At 34.7% G+C, this 26,744-nt stretch overlaps 1 protein-coding gene across 1 annotated transcript in view; it reads right to left on the bottom strand.

Annotated features, from left to right (window-relative positions):
• Positions 1-14,528, bottom strand: part of GFRAL (GDNF family receptor alpha like) — a gene marked incomplete at both ends in the record, with an annotated part of 49,914 nt that extends 35,386 nt beyond the window's left edge. Inside the window, 5 exon segments of the mRNA XM_084890474.1 lie at positions 3,408-3,738; positions 4,568-4,592; positions 4,596-4,624; positions 11,685-11,837; positions 14,396-14,528. Coding sequence (XP_084746600.1) covers positions 3,408-3,738; positions 4,568-4,592; positions 4,596-4,624; positions 11,685-11,837; positions 14,396-14,528 — 671 coding nt within the window.
• Between the last annotated feature and the right edge of the window lie 12,216 nt (positions 14,529-26,744).

The following is a 26,744-nucleotide window of genomic DNA, read 5'->3' as shown; positions in this document are numbered from 1 at the left end:
TGACTCCTTTGGCTCATTTAAATAAATAAAGGAGTTTCAAATCTATTATGTATTGAAGAATTTGGAATAGGAACAGCAGTATAATTTTCAAACCCAAGTGCTCTCCTTTTCCCCATATACAGCCTCTTCAGCCAATGAAGGAAGTGATAAAGGGCTTAATATCTACACTGAAGAAATAGTTTTTCTCTGGGAGATTTTTTTCCATCTGAATTACATTAACAAAAATTTAATATAAATGCTGGAAATCTCTCTAACTCAAAATGTACTTGAGAAAATGACAAGATTTGTCTTTTCACCTTGACTACTAATATTGTATAATATTTCCATCACTTCTATAAAGTATTCATTAAGTGATTATTTGCACATGGTGAAAAGAAATTGATAATAAACAGCCTTACTCTAATCTATGAAAGATAGAAATTACATAAGAGGAGATATGTATATGTATATAAATAAATTATAAAAATAAAGTGTAAGATGTTAAAAAATAGAGGAAAACATGTGACTTTTGAATGTCTTTTGTGTCCTGGACCCTGAACCAAGCACTTTGGAGAGGTGGTGAAACGTGGGATTCTTTGTGGAGGAAATTTGACAAAAAATGTACCAACCAAAGGACTTGTATACATGCATATAAGCCTAACCAATGGACGCAGACAACAGGGGGATAAGGGCATGAGTGGGGAAGATGGGTGGATAATGGGGGAATAAGGACACATATATAACAGCTTAATCAATAAAGAAAAAAAATTTTATAATACCAATCTGATGCCAAGATGAGTTTATTTCAAAAGTGTGTGCTTCAGAATCCATCAGGGGACTTCTCAAGGACTATAACAGAAAACCCCCATTTACTTGCTATTAAAATATTTACTATTTTGATAGGGAAGCTTAGATGTGTCATTCTTTGAAGGTTGAAGGCAAGTACTTTAGGATAATGAGGTGGTATATCTAGAGTCCTTGCAGTGGTATCAGGTAAAACTGGGTGCCCATCCATGTAGACATCTGATATTAAAGAATGATAATAATATATCTCCTGGCTGCTTAAAATGTTGTTAGGTTTCATTTTTAGTGTACATGGATGATAGATAATTGATAGGTAGATGGTAATATTCTATTTGTAAAATATGAGAAAATAGTATAATCAAACATTTTAAACATATTTGATTAAAAAATGATAATATATCTCCTGGCTGCTTAAAATGTTGTTAGTATAATAAAACATTTTAAACATATTTCATTGAATGGAAGAGATATCAGTATTCATTTATTATAACTGAAATCACTTGTTGGCAATTAAATTATTATTATAACTTAATGTTTTCTTATCATTGAGCTGAAGACTCATCCCAAAATATTGAGAATATTAAAACGTATAAAAATTGTGTCTTAGGATCAATAAAATATAATATGTTACTAAAAAAGAATTTTGGAGATATAAATGAATTTGAAAAATCTAAATTGCATTATAAAATATTTTTATCAGTAATATTATTTTTGACCCAAGAGAAGTTATTAATATACCTTAAAATAACTGATAAAACAAAATCCTTAAATAAAATTTTCTGAAGAACTTTGGCATTCAATACAAGTTGAAGCAAAAATATGTGAATGTCTTAGCATTTTGTGTAGATCTTTACCCTTTAACTTACTGAATGTGTACTATAGGGAAGCAGTTGTCTTTTTTTGACAAATGTTTATAAGATCTGGAGCTACTTTTTAAGTTAGAATGACTGAGAGAAAAGGAGTTAAGATGGTGGACAGTCATCGTTTGACAAGGCCAAAAGAACACAGTTTACCAAGAACCAAGCCCTCGAGAAAGTTATCATTAAATCTTTTAGTTCATTTGCCAGTGATCGAAGCAAGGTGACAAATGGACTAGATCTTGCTCTGAGCTATCATATGCTGAGCTAACCCTCCATACTAAATATGTATCTTGACATTTAAATTAATTTGCTATATATGAAGTTTTATCTATTTGAATACAATTAAACATAATAGCCCCTGATAAGTGCCCCAGGCAAACAAATTAATATAATGTCATCTTTATATTAATTTGCTTCTCTTACTCAAAAGAGAAGCAAAAGTAGAATTCAAAAATTATATAATTTAGTGCTGGTTGTTGCAAACTATTTGTTTTGTCCCATCAAATTTACTTAGTATTTTCATATTTCCCTCCATCTTCTTACTTTTGTCCAAAGAGGCCAATTTGACTTCTGATACTTTACCACACAAAAGGTAAATTCATCTCGACTATACAAGGAAATGTGTTAATGACCACAGTAAGGATAATGAATAGTCATGGTGTTGGATTAGAGTTATGGTTCCCAGGAGCAGTTATCTGTAAAAGTATAACAGAAGGACCTGAAGTTTTAACAAGTGAACCAGATCACTCATTCCTCCACTCAAAATCCTCCAGTGCTTCTCCATTTGACTTGGAGGAAAAACCCAAGTTGATGGTGGCCCTCAAGGCCCTGTTTGATCTAGTCCCACTCCACCCCTGCAATTTAAAGCTCTAACCACTTCTCCATTGCTCTCCCCCTGCACTCTCTGCCCTCATTACCTTTGTAACAGGCCACACACATTTCTTTCTCAGCACTGGCTGGTCTGTTTAGTATCTCTTTTTTCAGATATTTACTGATGGAGGCTCATTACCTGCCTCACTTTTTCCCTGGTAAATGCTCTCTCCTGGGATCATCTTACATTGCTACTCTTTTCCAGCCATACACAAGCCCTCGTAATTTTGTAGTGCAGCTGTTGTTGTTAATATCCAGAGCACTCATTATCTTACAACATAGTACAATATAATATACATTTTTCTTATGCATTGTCTGTATCTCCAACTAGAATATAAGCTCCACAGGGCAGGCATTTTGTCTCTTGCACACTGATGCCAAGGTGCTTGACGCGACTTGTTTGAATAGACAAATAAATGACTAACATTATCCCCTTTAGACTCAAAGGTATAAAGTTGGGAAGAGAATGGGTGTTTCTGACATTGTGCCATGGGTATCCAAAATTGTGCTGGGGATATCCAAACTGGAGTCAGGCTACTTCTCCTTTCTGATCTTCAGACACAGACCGAAAAGAAAATTAAAAACTGACATACATGATAGGTTCATTATCCATTAGTCTAATTTGAATATATAATTTCAATAATGCTTTTTCATGGTGATCAAAACCTGACTTAAATTGATTATTTTTTATTCCAAACATGTTCTACATTTGAATTTCAAAGAAGATACTACACATGTACCACAGATTCAAAAATATGAATTGTCTGGCTTTGTTTACATCATGTTGGGTAATGGTGGGAACTCTAGCTAATGTAATGAGATCAAGTGTTAGGACTGGACTGTAACAAATAAGGTGCCGAAATAAGAAAGTAAGGTATGCGTGTTTTTACTCACCTGCATAATTCATCATTTCGGCAGCTGCGAATTACATTGAGGCAAGTAGGGGGTGGAACTATGTTCACTGCACATGGCTTGCTGTGAAGAGCTTCTTTGGACTGCTGACAAGGTATATCAGATGGAGCACAGTCACAGAAAGCCAACATCTGGGCAATATTAAAAGGCATATTTTGATAGAAGAAACGTATGGCTGCTTGGCAGTGTTTCACATCACACAGATTTCCATTTGCTGAGCAAGCTTTAAGGTACAGGGCCAACTGTGCATTACAGACCGCATCCCCTACACACATCTCTGCCACTTCCAAACAGGACCGGATCCCTTTCATTCCTGAAAGCAATGACATGCCCAGGTCGTGAAAATGTAAACATTAAGCTGTCTTTACAGAATCTGCAAAACACTGTGAGACGTCTAGAAGCAGAATACAACTTTGTACCAATGTTCTATTTTGGGCAAACATTTCATTTCTTTATAGAGGTAATATGGAGTCGTTGAGACCTGAGTAGTAGACTATTGGAATCATCTTTCATCTCTACTGGATACGTATTGTGATCCATAAGAGATGAGGAGTGTGTAGGGCCAAGACTGAGCTGAAGGAAAAATCCTTGAGTCCAAGTTTCTCAAATGTAAACAATAAATCAGAAATTTCTTTTGAGCTGTATAGCTTATGATGAGTTCATCGGCTCAAATGAACATGATTCTTATTTTGTCACACTTTTTATTCTGGAGGGAAATCATGACAGAAGGCTCCACATAGTTATTCCAACATATAAAGATGCTCACATTCTAGAAAACACAGGACTATGTGAACCCTCGCCCCCAACACAAACGAACATATACACATAAATGGTTGACCTAAAACCATTTCATGTATGGGATAAAAATATCCATAAAATTTAACAAAGATCTAGTCTTTGGTTTTAATTGTAAAGTATTCCTTAGCACAACCGGAAATAGATGATAAGTAGGCAAATCAGTCGCTTTGATAGATTAGTGTAAGAAATGCAATGATTTTGAGAATTTTGTAATATTTAAACTATCAAAGAGCAGCACAATTTATTTTGTACTAAAATGTCTTTAAGGAGCTTTGTAACTATATTTTAAATTTTATTGTCCAGGTTTTAGAATGCTAATTAAAGTTACAAATTACAAACATTACCATGATAGGAAAGAGTGGTTAGATTCTACTTGAATTTATTACCCTCTTTCATATTATCTAGAAGGAAAACAAAGACTTTCATTAGTGAACAATTTTCTAAATTTAATAGGAAAATGTGGGCTACATTTATGAGTAGTTAAACAAAAATACATGCAAGCTCATGTAACACTTGCTTAACCCTTAATACTCAAAATTAGCAAGGAACAAATGAAGAAAAATAAACCCCAGAAATATCATTCAAGTGAGTTAAACAGCCCTGCTGTGAGGATTCAGTTACTTGAAGGTTTAAACAAATGCTAACGACTAGGCCATGTGCACTGAAGTAAACAAAGAATCTGTCTGGGGAGAAAAAACAGAGGGAATATTGTCTGAACAAAAAACACTTCCCAGTAGGGTCTTAATTAGATTGAAATGCAATTTGACAACTATTTCCACCTCTCATTATTTTAGTTTCATAGTGTTCTTAGGAATTAAAATTATAGAATCGGAAGATCTTATGGATGGAAGTAAACTGAGTAGGCTTTAACTCTAAAATCTTCAAGAAGTGTTGGTTGGGTTCCTACTATGAATCAGGTGCCACATCGAAGATACACATCTGCAGTCCCTGTCTCAGAGCCTCCCTAGCCTGGCAGGAAATACAGATATATAAACAGAAAAGACATACACACAATGACAAAAAACAAAGTGACAGGGAAATAGTATGATTGATTTTTATATAAAACTAGAGGCCCACTGCATAAAATTCGTGCATGGGGGAGGGGTCCATCAGCCCAGCCTGCACCCTCTCACAAACCAGGACCCCTCGGGGGGATGTCTGACTGCCTTGTGGGATCAGGCCTAAAACTGCAGTCAGCTATCCCTCTCACAAATCTGGGACCACTGGCTCCTAACTGCTCACCTACCTGCCTGCCTTATAGCCCCTAACCACTCTGTCTGCATGCCTCATTGCCCTTAACCACCCTGCTTGCCTGCCTGATTACCCCTAACCACTCACCTGCCTGCCTAATTGCCCCTAACCTCAGCCCCCAGCACCGCCCCTTCAGTTGGAAGGACAACCAGAATGATGTCCAGAAGGTCATTAGGCTGTCTGGTCTAATTTAGCATATTATGCTTTTACCATTATAGATTATTATAGGTAAAAATTCAATTTCCCCATTGGTTGCTGATATATTGACTTCTGTTATCGCATAAATGTCACTTCATAATGCTGTTTGTTCCTACTTGAGTTGTCTGTCCAAACTTTCTGCCTGCCCATCTATTACACATACATGATGGTATAGTCACGAGAAAATTATTTTTATCCCCATGTGTCACAGTCTTTCCAGATTCTTTGTTTTATTCTGTCTGTTCTCACTATACAGTTTTTCATTTTTCTACTGATTATATAAATTGCAGCTCAAGGACCACTGAGCTGAGACTTAATCTATTCAGCAATCCACTTCTCCTATGTCTCCAAAGAAGCCTAGAATGTTTCTTCTTCTCTGCTAGCATCCCATATTGAATAAATCCCAATAAGCAAACCTCAGAGAGTCAGAGAGCTTTTCTAAAGATTCAGAAGCCTAGGCAAATCCTTCTATTATAGATTAATACCTCTGCTTTGGAATTGATTGCCACTGACTAAAACATACTCAGGAAACTAACATTGAAACCTAAATAAATATTGAATTTACTGACTGAATGTATGTGGCCCTCCAAATGTCATGTATTGAAGTCCTAACACCTAGTGTGGCTGTCTTTGGAGATTATATCTCTAGGAAGTAATTAAGGTTAAATGATACAAGCATGGTAAGCTAAATCTGAAGATTCGTGTTCTTTTAAGAAGGAACATTAGAGATCTTATTCCCTTTTCCCCATCCATGCACACACAACATACAATTTCATAATAGGACATAACGAGAAACCAGGAAGTTTATAAGTTCCAGCAAGAGAGCTCTCACCAGAAACCAACCCTGATGGATCTTGATCAGGAACTTTCAGCCTTCAGAACTTTGAGAAAATAAATTTTTGTTATTTAAGCCACCAGCTGATGGCATTTTGTTATGGCAACCCTAGCAGAGTAACATATTCACTGTATGTATAATTATTACAAATACAGCAGAACAGTTAATTTAGCAAGGGAAAATAAGTCTATCTTGGATGTACACAATATTATGCTATGAGGAATGTATTATGTAAATTATCTGTACATTAAATTCTAATTTCATATGTTACATACACATTTTTCCCCAGAGGATATTTTAAACTCTAACTTAATTACGGCAGAGGAGATGAAGGGCAATATGTCATGGAAATAAGGAGAATCATGCAACAGCCAGATTTAAATCAGTTATAGGATCATATACATAAAAAATACAATTTCTTCTTATTGATCCACTAACAGCAAAGTATATCTAGAATCAGATAACTTCTCACTCTGTTCTCACTCTGGTTTAAGACACCATGCATTTTTTCAGTTGACCTCATCTAGTCCTATGGTCTTATTATTTGTAAGTAAATGACAATCCAATTTTTAAGTACTGAATAGATCTCATTTTTTATGCCATGCATAGAATTTAGATATCAATTTTATATGTAAAATTGCCTATTTGTATCTTCACTTGAATATCTAATAAACATTTCACACTTAACACATCCAAAACTCACTTCTCACCTTTCCTCTGCCCCCTACTAAAGACTCATTTTCCTGTAGTTAAAAAAGAAATAATGGTGATCACTTCTAATTACTCAGCACAAAAACGTTGGGGTCAAATCCCCATTTTTCCCCTTGCATTCCCATATGACCCATAACTATCAAAATATATCCAGAATCTGACAAGTTCCTATACGCATCCATTCTTTTTTCTTTTCTTTTTTTTCCTGCATTATTATAAAAGCTCCTACCTAGTCTTCCCACTTGGGCCTTTCCATCTCCTCAGTGAGCTGTCAACATTTAAAAAAGAGGATTATCCTGCTACGGATATAAATCAGATCCTATCAATTTTCTGATCAAAATCCTTCAGTGGTTCCTATGTCACTTAAAGTAGAGCCAACCATTTTGAAATGATCTACAATGCCCTTCATGATCTTGTCCCCTGTTTTTATATCAGATATCATTTCCTACACCTTTTGCACTTGCTCTCTCAGCTCTAGCTCATGTCCTTGTTGCTTTTCTTCAAACCTCCAGGCATATTGAAACTAAGGTTCAACTTCCTGACATCCATCACAAAAGCCAAACTTGTGAGACAGGTGTTGGTTAAAAAGCAAAGAGGTTTATTCAAGTACTGTGATCTCAAGAAGATGACGAACTCTTATCCAAAGCCCATCTCAACATCTCAGTGTAGGCAAAGGTTTTTATAAGGAGGGAGAGGCAAAGCAGAACAAAGAAATAGACGAAAAGTTCTCCATGTAAAGGCCATCACAGTCCATTCTGATAAGGACCTCGAAACCTTTCAAGTGATGATCTAGTGTGCATCATCCTGGTCTTTGTCATCTTGGTTCTATGGTTAAAGGTCAGTAAATCTTCTGGAACTACGATGACTAAAGGTCACAGTCTATATCTTCTGAAGTTAGTTCCTAGAATTTTTATACAAACATGCTGTTTCTTTACAAGCTACATATTTGACAGAGTCAGCATTTACAGAAACAATGTCAAAAGAATGGTGGGGTGGGTTACAATTTCCCACTGTTACAATATTCCCAACTCAGGACTTTTAACTAGCTGTTTCTTCTGCCTTTAATGCTCTTTCCCAAGATATCCACATAACTCATTCCCTTGCCACTTGCAATCTTTACTCAGACATTTGTTTTTTTCACAACTTTCTGGCATTCTATAAAAAATACAAACTACTTAACCAGTTAATTTCTTCTACCTCTATTTGTTTTCTCTTTAACACTTATAGTGTTTGAAATATATATCTCAAACCTGGTTGGCATGCTTCAGTGGTTGAGCATCAATCAATCAACAAGGAGGTAACAATTTGATTCCTGGGATCAGAGCACATGCCCAGGTTATGGGCTCAATCCCCAGCGTGGGGCATGCAGGAGGCAGCTGATCATTGATTCTCTCTCATCATTGATGTTTCTCTCTCTCTCCCCCTCTCCCTTCCTCTCTTAAATCAATAAAAAATATACTATATATACTATATATATATACTATATATATATATCATAAAGTCATTTATATATATATAGTATATATATAGTATATATATCATAAAGTCATTTATATATATATATATATATATATATATATCATAAAGTCATTTATCTTGTTAATTTCCTCTTTGTTCCCATACTGAATGCTATAAATCACTACTTAGATCTCCTCTTTGATGATCCAGGTACAAGTTTCCCCTGCTGTTGTGACTGCTGGGTCACACCAGTCCTTGGCATTGACCTCACCTAAAGAAAGCTGCCACACACAAGCTTACAGACTTACTCAGATTACACCTCATATCTCAGAACTAATCCATTTGATGGGTTCAAGGATCAGGGATGAGGAAGCTCCCTTGACTCAATAGCTATGATATCTCTGAAAAGCTATTCCAGGCCTATGCTTCTTGTGGAATCAACTAAATTGCTATGGCCATTGTGTTGTATTTCACCTTCTTCCTCTACCTAATCCTGGTTTCCTCTCTTCATTATTGCTTTTGTTACTGAGCTCAAAGCCCAGTATCTGTGTGCAAACTTTTGTATTAGAGTCTGATTCTATGGATTTTTGTTTTGTTTACTGCTGTATCCCATCTTAGAATATGGCTTAGGGCATGGTAGGCACTCAAAACAAATATCTATTAAATAAAGAAATCATCATCACTTTTCAAGATGATCTATTGCTTTAAGTTTTAAAATTCCCTAAAAAACCAATAATCACCTTCTATGAAAGATATAGAGTTTTTGTTTTGTTTTTTAATCCTATTGTATAGGAACTAGCACATTGTACATGTCTCACAAGTATTTGTTCAATAAGTGAATGAATTAACGTTCATTTGGGCATAGTCATAGTATAAACTTTTTAAATTTTAACTTCCTAGGAGAAACACAGGCAGAAATGACAGAGCTGGAATCAGACATTAAATATGCTTTGGTTAACTCATATTTATGATTATACTTAAGGTTCCTAAATTCTTTTAAATACCAACCGGAAACAACGCCCTGGCTGAATCCATTTTCATAATCTTCATTGAAGGCTGGAGCGTGATTCATTTGAGCATCCTGCATACAATTGTCTTCAAACAAACTCTTCCAAATTGCAATGCACTCCACTTCTGAAAGGTCATTACATTGACAAGTCCATAAGATTGTTTCTTTCAGGCTTTCTGTTAATGCTGCACACAGGTGGCTTCCATCAAGGGTCTTACATTGTTCTGATCCCCTCCCACAGATTTTCTTAAAATTCTCATACAAAAAAGTGCAATGTTCAGATTCCTGGCAGATTTTTGCTGCTATGACACAGTCACTCATTTTTTCAACCATTAGCGGTGTATCTTTCTGGTGGAACCATTTTGTGATATTTAATTGTGATGCCAAATCTGAGGATAGTGCTGATTCTTCTATGAATAAAGTAAAAGTGAAAAAAATAATTAGCCTTTGACATTTTAATGTTTTCTAAAAGGAATATAGACATATCCTTAATAAATATTTCATTATCTATAGTCTTTCAAAAGTCATTAAAGTTATTTCCAGAGTGCTATGACAAATAATCTTGAACTGTTAAAAATTGAGATATCAAACACTAGTTTGTGTAACCAAATAATGGGCATTTTTAAAATATTTGTCTTCATCAGATACTTTTGTCTTTTCATTATATTTTGACAATGATTGGTACCTATACTAAAGTGTTTGTTAAACTTTTTCATTATTTCCCCCTTAAGCCTTTTTAGAGAGATTTTTAAAAATAATTCCTCTACTTTACCTTGAAAATTTAATTCCATAGATATACTATATATCTATTTAGGGGGAATATATATATATATATATATATATATATATATATATATATATATATATATGCTTTAAGCATAATAAATTTTTAATGGGCAAAATTTTGAAGAGATACTTACAAATCATAGAGAGGCATACAAGCACTTGAAAATATACTCAATGTTGCCAAAACCGGTTTGGCTCAGTGGATAGAGTATTGGTCTGTGGACTGAAAGGTCCCAGGTTCAATGCAGTCAAGGGCATTTACATTGGTTGCGGGCACATCCCCGATAGGGGGTGTGCAGGAGGCAGCTGGTCGATGTTTCTCTCTCATTGATGTTTTTAGCTCTCCGTCCCTCTCCCTTCCTCTCTGTAAAAAATCAATAACATATATTAAAAAAAAGAAAGAAAATATACTCAATGTTATTATTTTTAAGTGCAAATTAAAACCATAGTGTGGGGCCACTAAATATGTATTGAGATGGGAATAAGTGAAATGCTCTGAGAATGTGGAGCAACTAGAACTTTTATATATTGATGGTTAAACCAAATTTGAAATGTTGTTTGGAAGCTTTTTATAAAAGTTAAAAATAAACTTTATCATATGACCCAACAATTTCTTACCCAAGAGAAATAAAAACGTATATTTGTACAAATCTTATTTGTGAATATGTATAGCAGCTTTATTTATATTCCTAAAAATTCAAGTGACTCTTAATGGTGAACCAACCTTTGCTCTAACATAGACTGGAATACTACTCCTCAAAACAGGGAACAAACTTATACATGAAACAATGATGAATCACAAATAAATTATGTTAAGTAGAAGAAATCAGGCTAAAAAGGTTGCATGTTATATAATTCCCTTCATATGAAAATCTGGAAAAGGCATAATTATAGATTTTTTTAAAAAGTGTTGAATGAGGTCACCATGCATAATAGAGGGATTGGACAGTGGGACCATTCAAGATAGAGGAGAGGAAAGCCTGTTGTTTATAGGGTGGGAGAAGGTTGCTTGTGAAAGAAGAGGTGAGTACTTTAGTGTAATTACAGAAATACTATGTTATGCAGAGATTGAGATGTACAGCTCACAGAATCTTAAGTTGCTTGAAGACAATCAAATTATTTAAAAGTTCATAAAATTTATTAGATGCAATTAATTTTAAAATTGCACTTTTCTTTTTTGTGACTTTAAATATTCCATATAACAATATATTACCTGATTCATTGATGCATTTTTTCCCAAGCAATTTGTTAACAGTGCAATAGAAGTCATCAGTACAGAGACAATCTTTAAATTGGAAACTGGTTTCCACTAAGGATTGGATGCCCAGGTTACAGCTTGATGAATTCTTCATCCTGCAGGGGTCACCTGGGTTTCACAGTCGAACATATAGCATTCCAGACATTAATTTAAATATAATTTTATCCAAAGTACTTTTAACATTAATCTGAATAATTTATTATTGTTGTTATTATTTTATATAGTCCTCACCCATGGATATGTTGTATTGATTTTAGAGAGGAAGGGGGAGAAAGAGAGAGTGGGGGGGAGAGAGAGAGAGAGAGAGAGAGAGAGAGAGAGAGAGATAAGTTGCTTCCCATAATACCCTGATAGGATATCAAACCTATAACCCAGGTATGTGCTCTAACTAGGAATCGAATCTAAAATATTTTGGTGCATGGAACAATGCTCCAACAAACTGAGCCACCTGTCCAGGGCTGAATAATTCATTATTATATTAAGATTTTCTGAGTTTGCTATATAATGTTCATAAGTTACTTTTTAAAAATAAAAAATAAAAATATATATTACTGTTGTTTTCCCAAAATATTAATCCCTAAAGTAAAATTTTCCACGTTTTTAAATAGCATTGCTCCACTTACAATGCCAAGTATTGCTCCAATAATAATCACAACTGCCCTTGTTATGAGGTGACCAGAATGCTCTTTTGTCAGTTTAGCTATTTCAGGAGCTAATTAGTATTAATCTGCAATTTTATTTCACATCATTCTAAGATTATAACAAGAGATGTGTAGGTGGCTATATAGTTACCATAGAAAATGAAGTGGTTCTTACACTCAGAAAGCAGTCAATAAATATTATTTAATAACAAGTCTTTCATAATTGCCAATAATTCATTTTCTGCTTTAATTTAAAAAAAAACATATTCATATATCCAACAACTTTCTTTTTTTCATCTTTCTGAATAAAACTACTTGATATCATTTCATTTGTGGATTTGAGCTTCATGCATGGGATAATTATGCAAACGTTGCAATTTGGTGCTATTTGTACACTGAAATAAACACCACACTGAATGTGATATTTTAAATTGCCATATAAAATGTAACAAGGAGCTTCATCATCAAAACAAATAGATGGTTTTTTGGTCATTATCCTCTATTCTCACTTAAAAATATTGTGTCACTGTGGGCAAATTATGCCTTTGTAAACCTTTTCCTAAACACTAATAAGAATGTTTGGATTAGAGTACTGTATCTTTCTTTGGAGTATGAACAGCCCATGACCTCCCTTCAAGCGCAGGGAAGAGAAGGAATTCTCTCTCCCTTCTGCTGCATGCCATGTAATTCCTGCAGCTCTGCTGCTGGGAACCGAACACTTGGACATTATCACAACTACAGGTCGCTGCCTCTGAACCCAACACACTCCACCTGACATCTTTTGGGAGGTAGAAGAAGCAGGTAGAAGGCAAGAGTTATGAGCTGTATAGAATTTACCTTTTCTGAAATGGATGGAGAAATACTGGTAAAGTGATTCAGGGAGGATATATACTGAGTGGCCAGATTATTATGATCTCTGAACACATAATAATCTGGCCACTCAGTGTATAACCTATATAATAAAAAGCTAATATGCAAATTGTCCCTTTGATCAGGAGTTTGACCAGCAGGCAGGCAGGCCAACCATGTCCCTTCCCCCTGGCCAGGCTGGCTGGACCCCATTCATGCATTGGGCCTCTAACACTCACACACACACACACACACACACACACACACACACACGCACCGAGTGTCCAGATTATTATGAATTCAGAGATTATAATAATCTGGCCACTGAGTGTATTTTTATTTTCCTTTTTGGATTTCTTTTATTGAATAGTCCAGAAATATGATCAGGTTTTATTATATTACATGTTCACTACACAGGATGATACAATTATCATTATGTTAGAATATGATGTTTTGTCATAATACTATTAGGGCAATGTCCTACTATATAACCAGATTATCTAAAATTGAGTCTTCCTATAATGTCTTACTCAATATTTATTCAGCTATTTGATATATTTAGAACGTGCTTTTTTGTTTTGTTTTTGTTTTAAATAAGTAACAGTGATCCTCTGATCTTTACATTCTCCACTTTTTGGGCCTTTCCTCAAATATTTGGAATGTAGAAGAAATTATAAATAATAATATACTTTAACATGCTCTTGATACAGTTGGAATGCAAAACAATGTATATGTTGTGAGAATATAGAATGCATGTTATATACTTACAAATAAATAATAATGCCTTTGATCTTCACAAACATTATCACCCTATTTTGTCATTGATATATTAACATGTAAGTCGAAGAAATTTGACTTGAAAATTTGTTGTTATGCTTCTGAGATGCATACATATAGTTGTGACATTATACATAATGAGCTAAGTAAAAAAAGATAGGCTGAAATATTGCATAATGCTGTCCCTAGTGCCAATACATTTAGGACCCTTTGAGTAATTTAAGAATATCATTTTATAATTATAATTCACTAATAAGCAATTGCAGGTGAATCATTTGAGTACCACATTTGAGTAAAGTATTTAGAGCAAAACTAACTTAGTTTGCCAGATAGTGAAAGAAAATATCAAATCCTAGTCTTATTTCAGGAAAAGAAAATCATTTGAATAATTTGTTTTACCTGAAACACTGCAAGCATCTTCCATAATTCTCCAGGCATGTTTACATCCATTCACATCACTTAGGCATTGGTCTCTCAAATATGTGCAGTCAATGGTTTGGGAAGTGGATTTATTTTCTGAGCACAGCCCCATAGCTTGAATCACAACAATCACAGGACCAAAAAGAAAAAAAAAAAGAAAAAGAAAAAAGACAAGGTTTTATTACAGTATGATACTTATTTACCTCAGATCTAAGTCATTAATGATAAAGAGCATAATTATGGAAAATAAAATATGATAAGACCATTCAAGATTGGAATGGATCTTTACCTCCTCTCTAGCTTTAGGTCTATATTTCTCCTATATAAGATTCTTCAATGAATAATCTGCATTTGCTCTCTTTTACTGTCTATTTCTCAACTTGTAATTTATTGTTATGACTAATACTCCATTGACACTGGTATTTAAAATGTCCTAATCATTTTTATAACATCAAATTTTAATAGTTTTAAGACTTCATCTTGTCTACTTTGATCATTTGGGCATTTTGTTATCATTTTGTTCTTGAAACTCTCCCTCTTTTTCTAGTTCTCTTGAAACTTATTCATTTGATATTTTCTGACCACTCAGAATCCTTCCCAAGATCCTCCTACTCTTTTGTTAATGTATAGTTTTAGTTTAGGTTCTTTCCCCACACTTTTTCCATTCTTATTTTACATATTCTCTGTGGATAATTCCATGTACTCTCATCATTTTAGCTAATATCTCCAGACTGGATTCTCAAATGTATAATTAAATCCCATAATTTTCTAGAATTCCAGTTATAAATGTTGTTAACCAACCCTACCTAATGTTCCATACACACCTCCAGACAATAATATATTTAATACTGACTTCATAGTTACATTCCCTGATGGACTACCCTACTTCATCAGTAATTCCATCATTCACATAGGCACCCAACTAAAAACCTTGAATTTGTCCTAGATTCCTTTCTATCCTGAACTTCACTCTCCCATATATAATACATTCATGCATAATTCATTGGCTGTCATCTAGTATATTTGATCAGTTCACTAATCAGTCTGACTCCAGTTTCATCTATTCAAATACATTCTTTACATGCCCTAAATTGTCTAATACAATATCTAGTACTGTCATTTCTCTACTTTATCCTTTGAATGGTTCCTCATAGCATGACTTATATTCTTTATGGTTTCCCAAATGCTCCAGGCTATCCTGTACTTCTGAGCATTTGCTGTATAGGTACTCTTTTTCTTCTGGAATAATTTTTTTTTTTTTGTCCTTTAAGGCTTAACATAATAATTACCTATTTTATAGAAACTGTCCCTTAGTTCAATACCCCCTTTTCCTACATCCAAATAGAATTTAATACCCTTCATTTGTTTCACTACAATTTTGGGAATTCCTCATCTATAGCATTTATTACTCGGTAATAAAAGTGTGTATTTTTGTGCTTGTCTTCACAATTGGATTTTAGGGTTTTATTGGAATTAGAGGTAATTCATAATTGTATCCTCCTCATCAAACACAATCATGTGTTATAGATACCTAATAAATGAGTGTTAACTTACTCCAACTCGAATAGCTGTTTATGGATGAGTGACATATAAAAAACGCATAATATTCTATTACAATAATACCTTCCAGATATTTACAAGTTATTTTGAATAGAAGAGTAGAGGTTCCAGAAAGTTTTCTAAAAATATCAAGAAAGGAGCAATGTTAATTTAGCATATTGTACAAACTACTCAAATTGATTCTGTAAGCATGAAAACTGAAGCTTGATTAATCAATCGATAGAAAAATATGAAAATTACAAATGAATTACAGAGATAGATATTAATAAAATCAAGAGACATTTAGCTATATTTTAACTAGAGCCAAATTATATAAATTTTAAAAAGGTGATATTATTAATCATCTGTGACAATATAAAATTATAGGCTTAAAATATTTTATTTATCTTTTCTAATTTCTTCTCATAAGGAGAATCCAAGACAACTGATTAGATCATATATACTATTGTCTGGGTTACTACATTTGAAGGTTAGAGCCATGGGTGTGGTTTGGTCACATTTTTATTTTTAATTGAGGACTGGAGCAAAAATTTACATAACAGTTTTCAGTTTTGTTTGTTGTTTATGTGTTCATGTATAACCTCATCTAGCCAAGCTCCAGTCCTAGGTTAGCAAACTTAGAGAAAGATAAAGTGAGCTCTTTGGATTCTGGCCCAAGATTACTTGTTTAAATCAAGTTTGCTAAACACCCTGAAGTAAGAATTTTATGTCAGAAATTCTTATTTGCCATTGATCATTATATCTTATAATTACCTCCCTCAACCAACTTATAGGTGATGGTGTCCTGGATATATCATTGAAACTTGACCAGTATCTCAAGCAATAATCATTAATGAACTCTACTTAATGTCTTTCCATAATCCCTTTCATTTTCTTTCGCATTTAAATATTTAGGTTGAACAATTCACTGATGGCTTATTTTACATGCTTTTTCATACTTCCACTCAGATGAAACACTGAATCAACTAGAAAAACCCATCTCAATAATTTGGCCCACACAACTCCAAAGTTCTTCAACTTTCCAAAATCTTATTAATTCCTAACTGGGATTTGTGACTGTATTTAGCCCAGAAGTTTTCAAGGGTTTTCTTGAAGTGTTCAGTGAAAATAAGTTCTATTTTAAAATTAATATGATGAAGACTGTTACACATTATATTTACCTCCTTAAAGATGTAAAAGGCTCACTAGGATATTAAATACTCTTTTAATAATTCACTATGTCCAACATTTTTTTGGACTTTCCCACAAGACCTATTTAGATAATGTTAAACAAGCATTTTGAAGAATGAACTGTGGTAAATACTGGTAAAGACTATGAAATAGTACTATTTTAACCCTGTGAGTATTGGAAATTATTTCTCTCCTTCATGTAACCTCGTGTCAAGGTTATCTAGAAGTAAAAGTTGAAAACAGGAGGCCACCATTGCCTTTTCAACACAAACATAATGAGGTTGTAATATGTTTTATTTTTTTGATATGGCTACCTGATCTACTAGAGTTAAACTCTCCTAGATTCTCTATATAATAAAGAATAGAAATAAGAAATTACTATTGTTAGAAATAAATATAAGAAGCAAATTTTTAGAACACTGAAAACTATTACTTAAACCTAAGAAAAACTAAAAACATGTTAAACATGCTTTCCCTTCTTGCCTTAATTTTTTTTGACTTGGTTTATTTTAACTATCCTTTTGTGCTTAACATAATTTAAAATAGACTTTTCTGTTTTCTTTCCCATAATTATGTTTTTATTTATCAAAATTTATTAGTATAGCATAAGCTGAAAATATATTGGCTTTGGTATAATGAGTGGATTATTGATATTCAGCTATCATCACAAATATCCCTTTTATTCTTTTTACATATTCTACTAAATGCTGAAGACAATATAACTTCTCCAAAAACACATATGTCAAATAGAGCTCATGAATTTTACTTTAAGTAGAACTATTTTCTTACCAACATCTTACAATAGATCTACATTACCTAATATAAGAGAAATATATCCATACTTTATCTCTAGGTCACAGAAACTGACTGAAAGTTTAAGAATTTGCTTTTGTGTTATTTTATTCTATAAGTGACTCCTACCTTTTAAATATAAACACCTTAAAAGTAGAATTGTATGGTTTAAATTAATTTCATTTTTAAGAAAATAGATAATAATTTGAATTTTGTCATCTTATAACCTGTAAATAGATACTGGAAGGTTTTATTTCTAAAACGTTCTAATATGTATGTGAGTTCCATAAGTAATAATAAATAACTCAAAGTAACTAAATTATCCTATTCACTAAAACAGAACCAACCCAAGTAATTAATGCAATTCTCACATTATGTATCTTCTGTAATTAATAAATGAGCAAACGTAAGTGTAAATTTTGCAAAAGTCATAAACCATGCTAAAATAAAAAAATGTAATTTATACTTCATATTACAAGTCCCTCTTAGCTTAATCAAGAGTTAAGTTACATAGGAAAGCATTCAGTGCCCAAAGAATTGGTGTTCTGAATTCAGATAAACCAGAGCATAACTCACTTACCCAGGAAAATGAAGACTATCATGCTCGACGACTTGGTACACCTGGAAGGAAGGCAGATGTACTTTCTCCAACCACCTTCTTCACAGCAACTGTCCAGAATAAGCCTTCAGCCCCAGCTATTGCTTCCTAAAAGCATTACAGATTCAGACAAATCACCTACCTAGGTCACCATTTCCTCACTGATCTTTTCTGAGCTGTGAACTTTCCTTATTATGTCCAAATTCAATTATATTGTTTTGAGTGTACTGACCTCAGATATTATTCTTCCAAGAAAGCTCATAAGCCAGATACTAAGAAATGATACATACCTTGCACATTCATGAAAACATGGGAAATTCCTTTTTTCCTACAACTAGAATATGGAATTGTGTAAAAGACTGCCAACTATAACCCAAAATTTTCCTAAACGATTGAGCATGCTCAGTTTCCACTTGCTTAATTCACCTCATTAAGTCAATTTTATGTTATTTGAGAAGATTAAAAAGGAGAAAAGACATCAAAGCAGCTCAGAAAAATGTCTGGGAAATTCAAGATCCAGTGGTATCAAACTGGTGTACTTCGTCTTTCCAAATAGAAAATGCTTTCTCCATGTGCCATAACTCCATATGCTTAAAGGTTCAGCATGCTTCAGCTACAGTTCCTCAAAGCCTCCAACACAGTGACAGTGTAAGAAATGACTTCTCACCACAATGCATAAAATCTTCTTCATTGGAAATGGAATCATCCACATGTACTCAACACTTGACACCTATTCTTCTCCTGGCTTCAATGGGAGGCATTGCTATTGTCTAAATAAATATGTGTCCTCCTATAATTCATATGTCAAAAATACTAAAATCTAAAGGTGAAGAGGGATGAGTAGGCAGAGAGGTTGGGAGATTCTTGTGACTGTGGAACCCCTGTGAATTGGATTATTGCCTTAAAAAGGAGGTTCTAGAGAGATCCCTTGCTCCTTCCACCTTGTGGGGATATAGCAAGAAGTGCCAGCTATGAACCAGGAAGAACACCCTGATGAGAATGTGACTAGGGAGGTGACTTGACATTGGACTTCAGTTTCCAGAACTGTGAGAAATAATTTGCCATTGTTTAATAAGCCTCCTAGTCTGTAATAATTTGTCCTAGCAAAAATGCAAGGTCTGGACTAGAAGGCATTATTTACTTCATTATACTTTTTAAAAAAAATTTATTTCAGAGAGGAAGGGAGTGGAAGAGAGAGCTAGAAACATCAATGATGAGAATCATTGATTGGCCTCCTTCTGCATGCCCCACACTGGGGACCAAGACTGAAACCTGGGCATGTGCTCTGATTGGGAATCAATCCATGATCTCTTGGCTCATTGGTCAACACTTAACCACTGAGCCATGTCAGTCAGGCTCATTGTACTTTGTGTTCTTCCTCACAAGAACCCAGAACACATCATTTCCCTTGGGGCATCATGAAGCTTCCACTTTTAAATCCGTCCCCCACTTACCCCTCACCTTTCTGTAATGCAGTGTTTCCCAAAGTGTGGTACGTGTACCCCCAGGGTACAGGAAGAGCTTGGTGCGGGTAAGCGTTGCACCAGAGTTTGTGGAGATATGCACTGCACTGTGCTTAGCTGCACCTAATTCTACGTTCTCATGAGTACGAGGGGTACTCAGCATTAAGAAAATTATAGAAGGGGTACACATATGTCAAAAGTTTGGGAAACACTGCTGTAATGGATGCTTAGAAATATAAAATGCCACTTTGACAAGAAATTAGAAAAATACGGTATGTTTAGATAATCAACTATTGATAAGGGAAAGAAGCATTTGTGTGTACACGGTTCTACAATGAGAGAATTGTTGATTGCAATTGTCTTGGGTGATGGAAAGATTAGTAGATCTCTGTACCCATCTGCCAGAATCTTCAAAGTTTATATGGAAGCCTTTCTGGGTTCAGTCACATAGTCAGCCAATATTGGCTCAACAATACATTATTCTCTCACTTTGTGTCCTTGAAACAGCTTCCACTGTGGGAACTGTGAACAGAGCATACATTCCAAGGACAGAGGAGGGGGTGAGGAAGCTCTAATTGCTGAGTCCAGCTTGAGGGTCAGCAGGCAGTTATGTCCTTTCTTTACCTTCTCCAATAGGCTTCCATAGCTGACGAGTCCAGATGCAGAATTGACTTCAGGCATGCCTTAAACCTTGTCTTTTGGGCCTGAGGGTTTCCCTCCTCCTGTCTCTGAGTGCTTTCTTCCATGTCAGCTTCATTCTCAGGCAGTTGCTTTTCTTCCATGGGAAGGTAATTGTCATGGCCTGGTTATGCACCTTTCTCTTAGAAGCCAGAGTAAGAAAGGTGACACTTTTCCTATTAAAATTCCAGAATAGAGTCACCTGAGTTCTACATGTGTCCCATGCCCATCCATGGAGACTGATCCCCGTTGGTGTCCAGCATCACAGAGATAGGTGGCGTTGACCCTGTTCAAATCACAGGTGCCCACGGTGGGAGAGGAGTGCATAGCCAAGGAAAACCATTTTATTAAAAGAAGCATGTGAAAGGATCATGGGAAAGTGAAAAAAACATACTCAGTAAAGCATCTTTAAAAAGGTGGATTTATGTAGGGCTAAATAAACTGCTGAAACAAAGGGAAAGAATACCAAAACACAACTTCCTGTTCAGGAAGGTGATATAGTTATGACTTTCTTGAGTGCAGTGATACGCAGACCCTGAACTTACGACACTGGATGAAAGAGGCTAATTGTTACCAAATAAGTACAGCTGCTGAGGTCTATCACTGACAGGTGTAGAAAGTATCCGTGGTCTTACAGCTGCTTATTCCAAAATAATAACTATCAGCTGTCTCTCCATCTAAATCAGGACATTTGTAGCATCGCATTGTGCCATTAGCACTCTTTCTTTCTATATATTTTTCTTAGTATCCTTTTTATTTTATTCAGATTACTAGTATTCATATACCTATTCCAAAATATATTTTCCTTAAGTTTCATTTTTGTCTTAAACTTTTAATTTTTTTAACCTTTATTGCTGAAAGCATTACATATGAACTTTCATTTTATCCCACTGGCCTCATCCAGCCCACTCCCACCCCCCCAATCCTGGGCCTTCACCACCCTATTGTTTGTATCCATGAATTATGTATATACGCATGTAAGTTCATTGGTTGACCTCTCCCCATCCATTAACCCTCCCCTGCTTTCCCACTGAGATTCAACAGTCTGTTTGATGCTTCCATATCTCTGGATCTATTTTTGTTCAGCAATTTATTTTGCTCATTAGATTCTACAAATGAATTAGATCGTGTGATACCTATTTTCTCTGACTATCCTATTTCACTTAGCATAATGCTCTCCAATCCCAAGCCCTTTTTCTATATTTTTAGGACTGTCTTCAAGGTACATTTTAAAAGAGGATTATGGAGAAAATTAAACATATATTAAAATACATTTATCAAATAAATTTCTGAGAAAGAAATATATATGGTACTTTATCCAGGGAGGACTAAATAATACTGTAATTTCAGTATAGTGACTGATGACCATAAATGCTAATTTGGGATAATTGCCACAAATTCAGTATCATGTAAAAATGTCTGTAATTTCTATTGGTGACAATGATAGCACAAGGAGTACTGAATTTCAATTGGAGTATAGTATAAATAGATTACAATTTTGCTCTGGGCAAATATACAGAAACCTCAAATTAATAAACCTTATTCTAACCTCAACAAAAAAAGTAATTTCAACTCGATTACGTACTCAAATGAAAATCAGCCATTGAAGCAAAACATTTTAGAGGTGAGAGGAAATGATAAAATCTTTAGTTACAATGACCATCAGTGTGAGATTTTAAAATATATCTATGTTTTGAATATCATGCTACTAATTAATGAAGAAAAGAAGAAAACAAAGTTGATTTAGCTGAAATCTGTGTGGAAATCCCAACCTCTGTTCATTGCCATCACCATCCACAGCTCCTACTGAGGCATCCACAGTTTATAGAACTCCTATTAAAAATTCACTCATCTCATTTGATTGTTCTAATTTTTTCACATAAAGAATCCATTTTCATAACAGATAGGTGAAATGCACAAGACCTTATATCTTGTCACTGGGCAAAAGACACTAGAATTTTTATTCAACAACTGTTTACTAAAAGCCTGCTATACCCAAGCCTCTGTGCAAAAAAATAAGAGATGGTCCCTTGTTTCACAGATCAGATGAAACTACACATAAGAAAAGAAAATGTTGGCCAAAACTGCTTTGGCTCAATGGATAGAGCTTCGGCCTGCGGACTCAAGGGTCCAGGGTTTGATTCCGCTCATGGGCACGTACTTTGGTTGCAGGCACATCCCCAGTGGGGGGTGTGCAGGAGGCAGCTGATGGATGTTTTTCTCTCATCAATATTTCTGACTCTCTGTCCTTCTCCCTTCCTCTCTGTAAAAAATCAATAAAATACTTTTTTTTTTAAAAAAAAAAAAAGGAAAGAAAATGTTGAAAAATGAAAACAATAGTTAATCAGTGAAACACCTATTTCAAGAAGACATTTCTTTTGGAATGAACACAAGGAAACTACTTGGTGATGAAAACAATAGTCAATCAGTGAAACACCTATTTCAAGAAGACATTTTTTTTTGGAATGAACACATGGAAACTACTTGGTGACAATGAGAGCACGTCTTCTCCAACTACCCCTGCAGTGATACTATATTCTATATCCGACACTCATCTGGAGGAGATAAATACAATTTAATCAGCCTCAAATTTAGAGTCAACCTAAAATTGACAGCTCTAGAACAAAATAGATAGGTATAGGTATAGGTATAGGTATAGGTATAGGTATAGGTATAGGTGTAGATATAGATATAGATATAGATATAGATATAGATATAGATATAGATATAGATATGGATATGGATATGGATATGGATATAGATATAGATATAGATATAGATATAGATATAGATATAGATATAGATATAGATATAGATATATCTTAACTATAAGGTCTCTAAAGGTTCTAGGTCAGTAATAAAAGGAAGACATACAGTATTGGGGGGGGGAGAGCTTCTCACTGTCTTTTACAGAGGGCCAATGTGATAGTGTATGTAATCAACTCATTATGAACAAACTGGTCTCCTCACTAACAAACTGATGGGAGATGGCTTTGCATGAGGAGACAGGGAAGCCAGGAAGAAAATGGGAAATAGCTTAGAGACAAGACTCTAAGACATATTCTGGGGACTTCAGAAGGACTAATATCACTGAAACTCATGGTGCGTGTGTGTGAGTGTGTGTGTGTGGGGGAGGGGTATAAATAACCATATTATAGGAAGCATCTTATACCTCACCAAGGAGACTAGTGCTTATCCACAAAGACAAAAGGAGGATATTAGTGAGTTTCAAGAGAAAACAATCAAGTTGGTATTTTGAGAAACTGCTTGAGCAATGCTATGGAAGATGATTTGGAAACAAAAGTAATTACCAGTTCTGAGTCTATTTCAGTAGTTGAGGAGAGATGTGGCAATGGCTATACTAAGAAGTAGTGACAATAGAGAGGTTGGTAGATCCAAGATATTTACAGGACCTGGTGACCATTTGAGATAGAGACAGTATGGGGAGAAGGAGGAGTCCAGGATGCATTCTTACTTGTGGTTTGTGTAAAGTAGTGTTGATTGTTGTTATTTATTGAGTCACTTGTCTCACGGTTCAATGCTCTATATACCACATAATATTATCCATTGAAGAACTTAAAAGTTAGAATGAAACAGCTGTTTCTATGGTCCATCTGTCACTGGGGAGGATAGTTAGGCTATCTCCAAGAGGATCAAAACAGCTCCAGGAGATAGCACTGCTGTGGTGATTATTGTTGTACAAGGACTGCTTGCAATCTAATAGGATCAAAATGGATTTGTCCTTTTGGACCTCACTAGCATTAAGAAAGATCATGGGAATGGAAATATTAATGATAGTGCCAATTTATTTATTCATAAGAAGAAATCTAATTCCTTGCTATTATATTTACTTCATGTAGGCATGCCAACAGGGGAAATAGATGAAAGATTTACATGAAGGAGGATTAGTCCTGAATACTTTTTGGCATCAGGTTAGAATAGTCCCCAGATATCACCCTGTGTGACAATGGGGTATATGACACACTGTTGCTTTCTTTGGATAAATTAATGTACTCAATCAGAGCAGCCCAAGACAATATTGGACATCTCTCTCCGTGATTGTGGTTTGTTGGTTATATAGTTTAAATTTTGGTCATTTTTCTTCCAAGCTCTCCAGAAATATTGCAACTCCAATGTGCTCATATCCTTTGTGTTGACATGTAATTTAAATATTTATATAGAATATCATTTACAATTGGGATAATTGTAAGAGTCAAATGTATGACAGAAACCTTTGTCTATAAAACAGCTAATATTCCTATCTGAAACAGCAGTTCTGTATACTGGTTTTGACTTTCTCTGGAATTTCTATTAGTTGGATATAATTTTTAGGAATTCACGACACCTCTAAAAACAGAATGAATCAAAACCAACTGTTGAATAATTTTTAATTCCTTTAGGTTTTGTTTTCCTTACTCTGTTGTGCTATTTCCTATTTCATGTTAATACTAGGGTCTCCTGGACATTCTAATCATCATGGCAGGAAGATTTTCTGTGTCTGTTATTTTGGTAAGTTTATTACTAAATGGAGGAGGGACCACTTATTACTAGATAACCTCAAAGTACTATATATTTAGTTTTAAATTTAATATATTTTCTTCCCTTTATTATAAGATATAGCAGCCTTTGAAATGAGGTCATCCACTCATGGCATATTGTCCTCCAGAAAAATAAATAATTAGCAGTAGGGAAAGGTTGCTGTTGAATTACAGACTGAACTATTTTTATAAGATCAATTCTCCCAAGGAAGTATTGGAGAAAGCATCTTTATTATACTCCATGGAAGAGATGTCTGACAATAACATACAGGAACATGCTATTATTAATATGTTGTTAAAGCTACTGGAAGCAGATTATACTGTTTAAATTACCTTCTTATTCTTTTCAAAGTCAATTTTGTTTCCATTGTAAAATATTTGGTACTTAAGTATAGCACTGGAAAAAACAAATAAAAATATTTACGTTTGAATTACTAAGAGATCCACTATTCACCTTTTGATTTATTTTCTTTAAATTGTTTTATTATATTTTTTATTACTTTAAGGTCATTATCATATTCACATACACATTTGTTCATTAAAATTATAAAACTGCCGGGCTGGCATGGCTCAGTGGTTGAGCATCAACCTATGAATGAGGAGTTCACGGTTCAATTCCCAACTGAGCACATGCCCAGGTTGGGGGCTCGATCCCCAGGGTAGGGCATGCAGGAGGCAGCCGATCAATGATTCTCTTTCATCATTGATGTTCTATCTTTCTCTTCTTCTCCCTTCCTCTCTGAAATCAATAAAAATATTTTAAAATGATAAAACCATCTTTTCTTCTGATTACAAATGTGAAGGGGGAAAAATCTCAATAATCTTATGACTTATGGGCAACTAATGTACATGTGTTTTTTTTTGTTTTTCTTCTAGTTCTTGTTACATATCTACATAGATATGTACTCCATACACCATTTTTTCAAAGTATAGATAGCACAGTATTACTCAAGAGAACAAGTTAGGGAGAAATTCCAAGCAGGGGAGGAGCAAGTAAAAACCCCTTGAGCTAGGTAAGTGCTGAGTATGTTCCCAGATGAGCAAGTAGGCCCCTGTGGCTGAAGTGGCAGTGTGATAGGACATGAGGTTAAAGGGGTTCTGTGGCCAGACTATGTGGGTATTTGTAGGTTTACAGTAAGGACTTGGATTTTTTATTTTTACTTGAATAACATTGCAGAGAAGTAATAAGATTGATGTTAGTTTTTAAAAATGGATCACAACTCCTGCTGTGTAGAGAAGAGAGTATATGAGTTGAGGTAAAAGCAGGGAGCCTAGTTGGGAAGCTAGTTCAGTGCCATGGGGGACACCGAAATATGGGGTCAGGAAAGTGACAAGGCCTTGGGAAGAAATGGCCAATGAAGTGAAAGTAGTCCATGAACATGGAGCATTCTAGAAGCCAAGGAGAAGTGTTTCAAGGAGAAGATGGGTAACCAATAACTCAAATGCAATGAGAATGGAGGATTAAGTTAGCAACATGGAGGCCATTGGTGATAAGAATAAAGTGTTTGTGAAAACCTGGGGTGCAAAAA

This window comes from Pipistrellus hanaki (assembly GCF_964339955.1).
Source record: "Pipistrellus hanaki genome assembly, chromosome: 7".
Lineage (NCBI taxonomy): Eukaryota > Metazoa > Chordata > Mammalia > Chiroptera > Vespertilionidae > Pipistrellus > Pipistrellus hanaki.
This window is presented reverse-complemented; position numbering and strand designations above follow the sequence as displayed.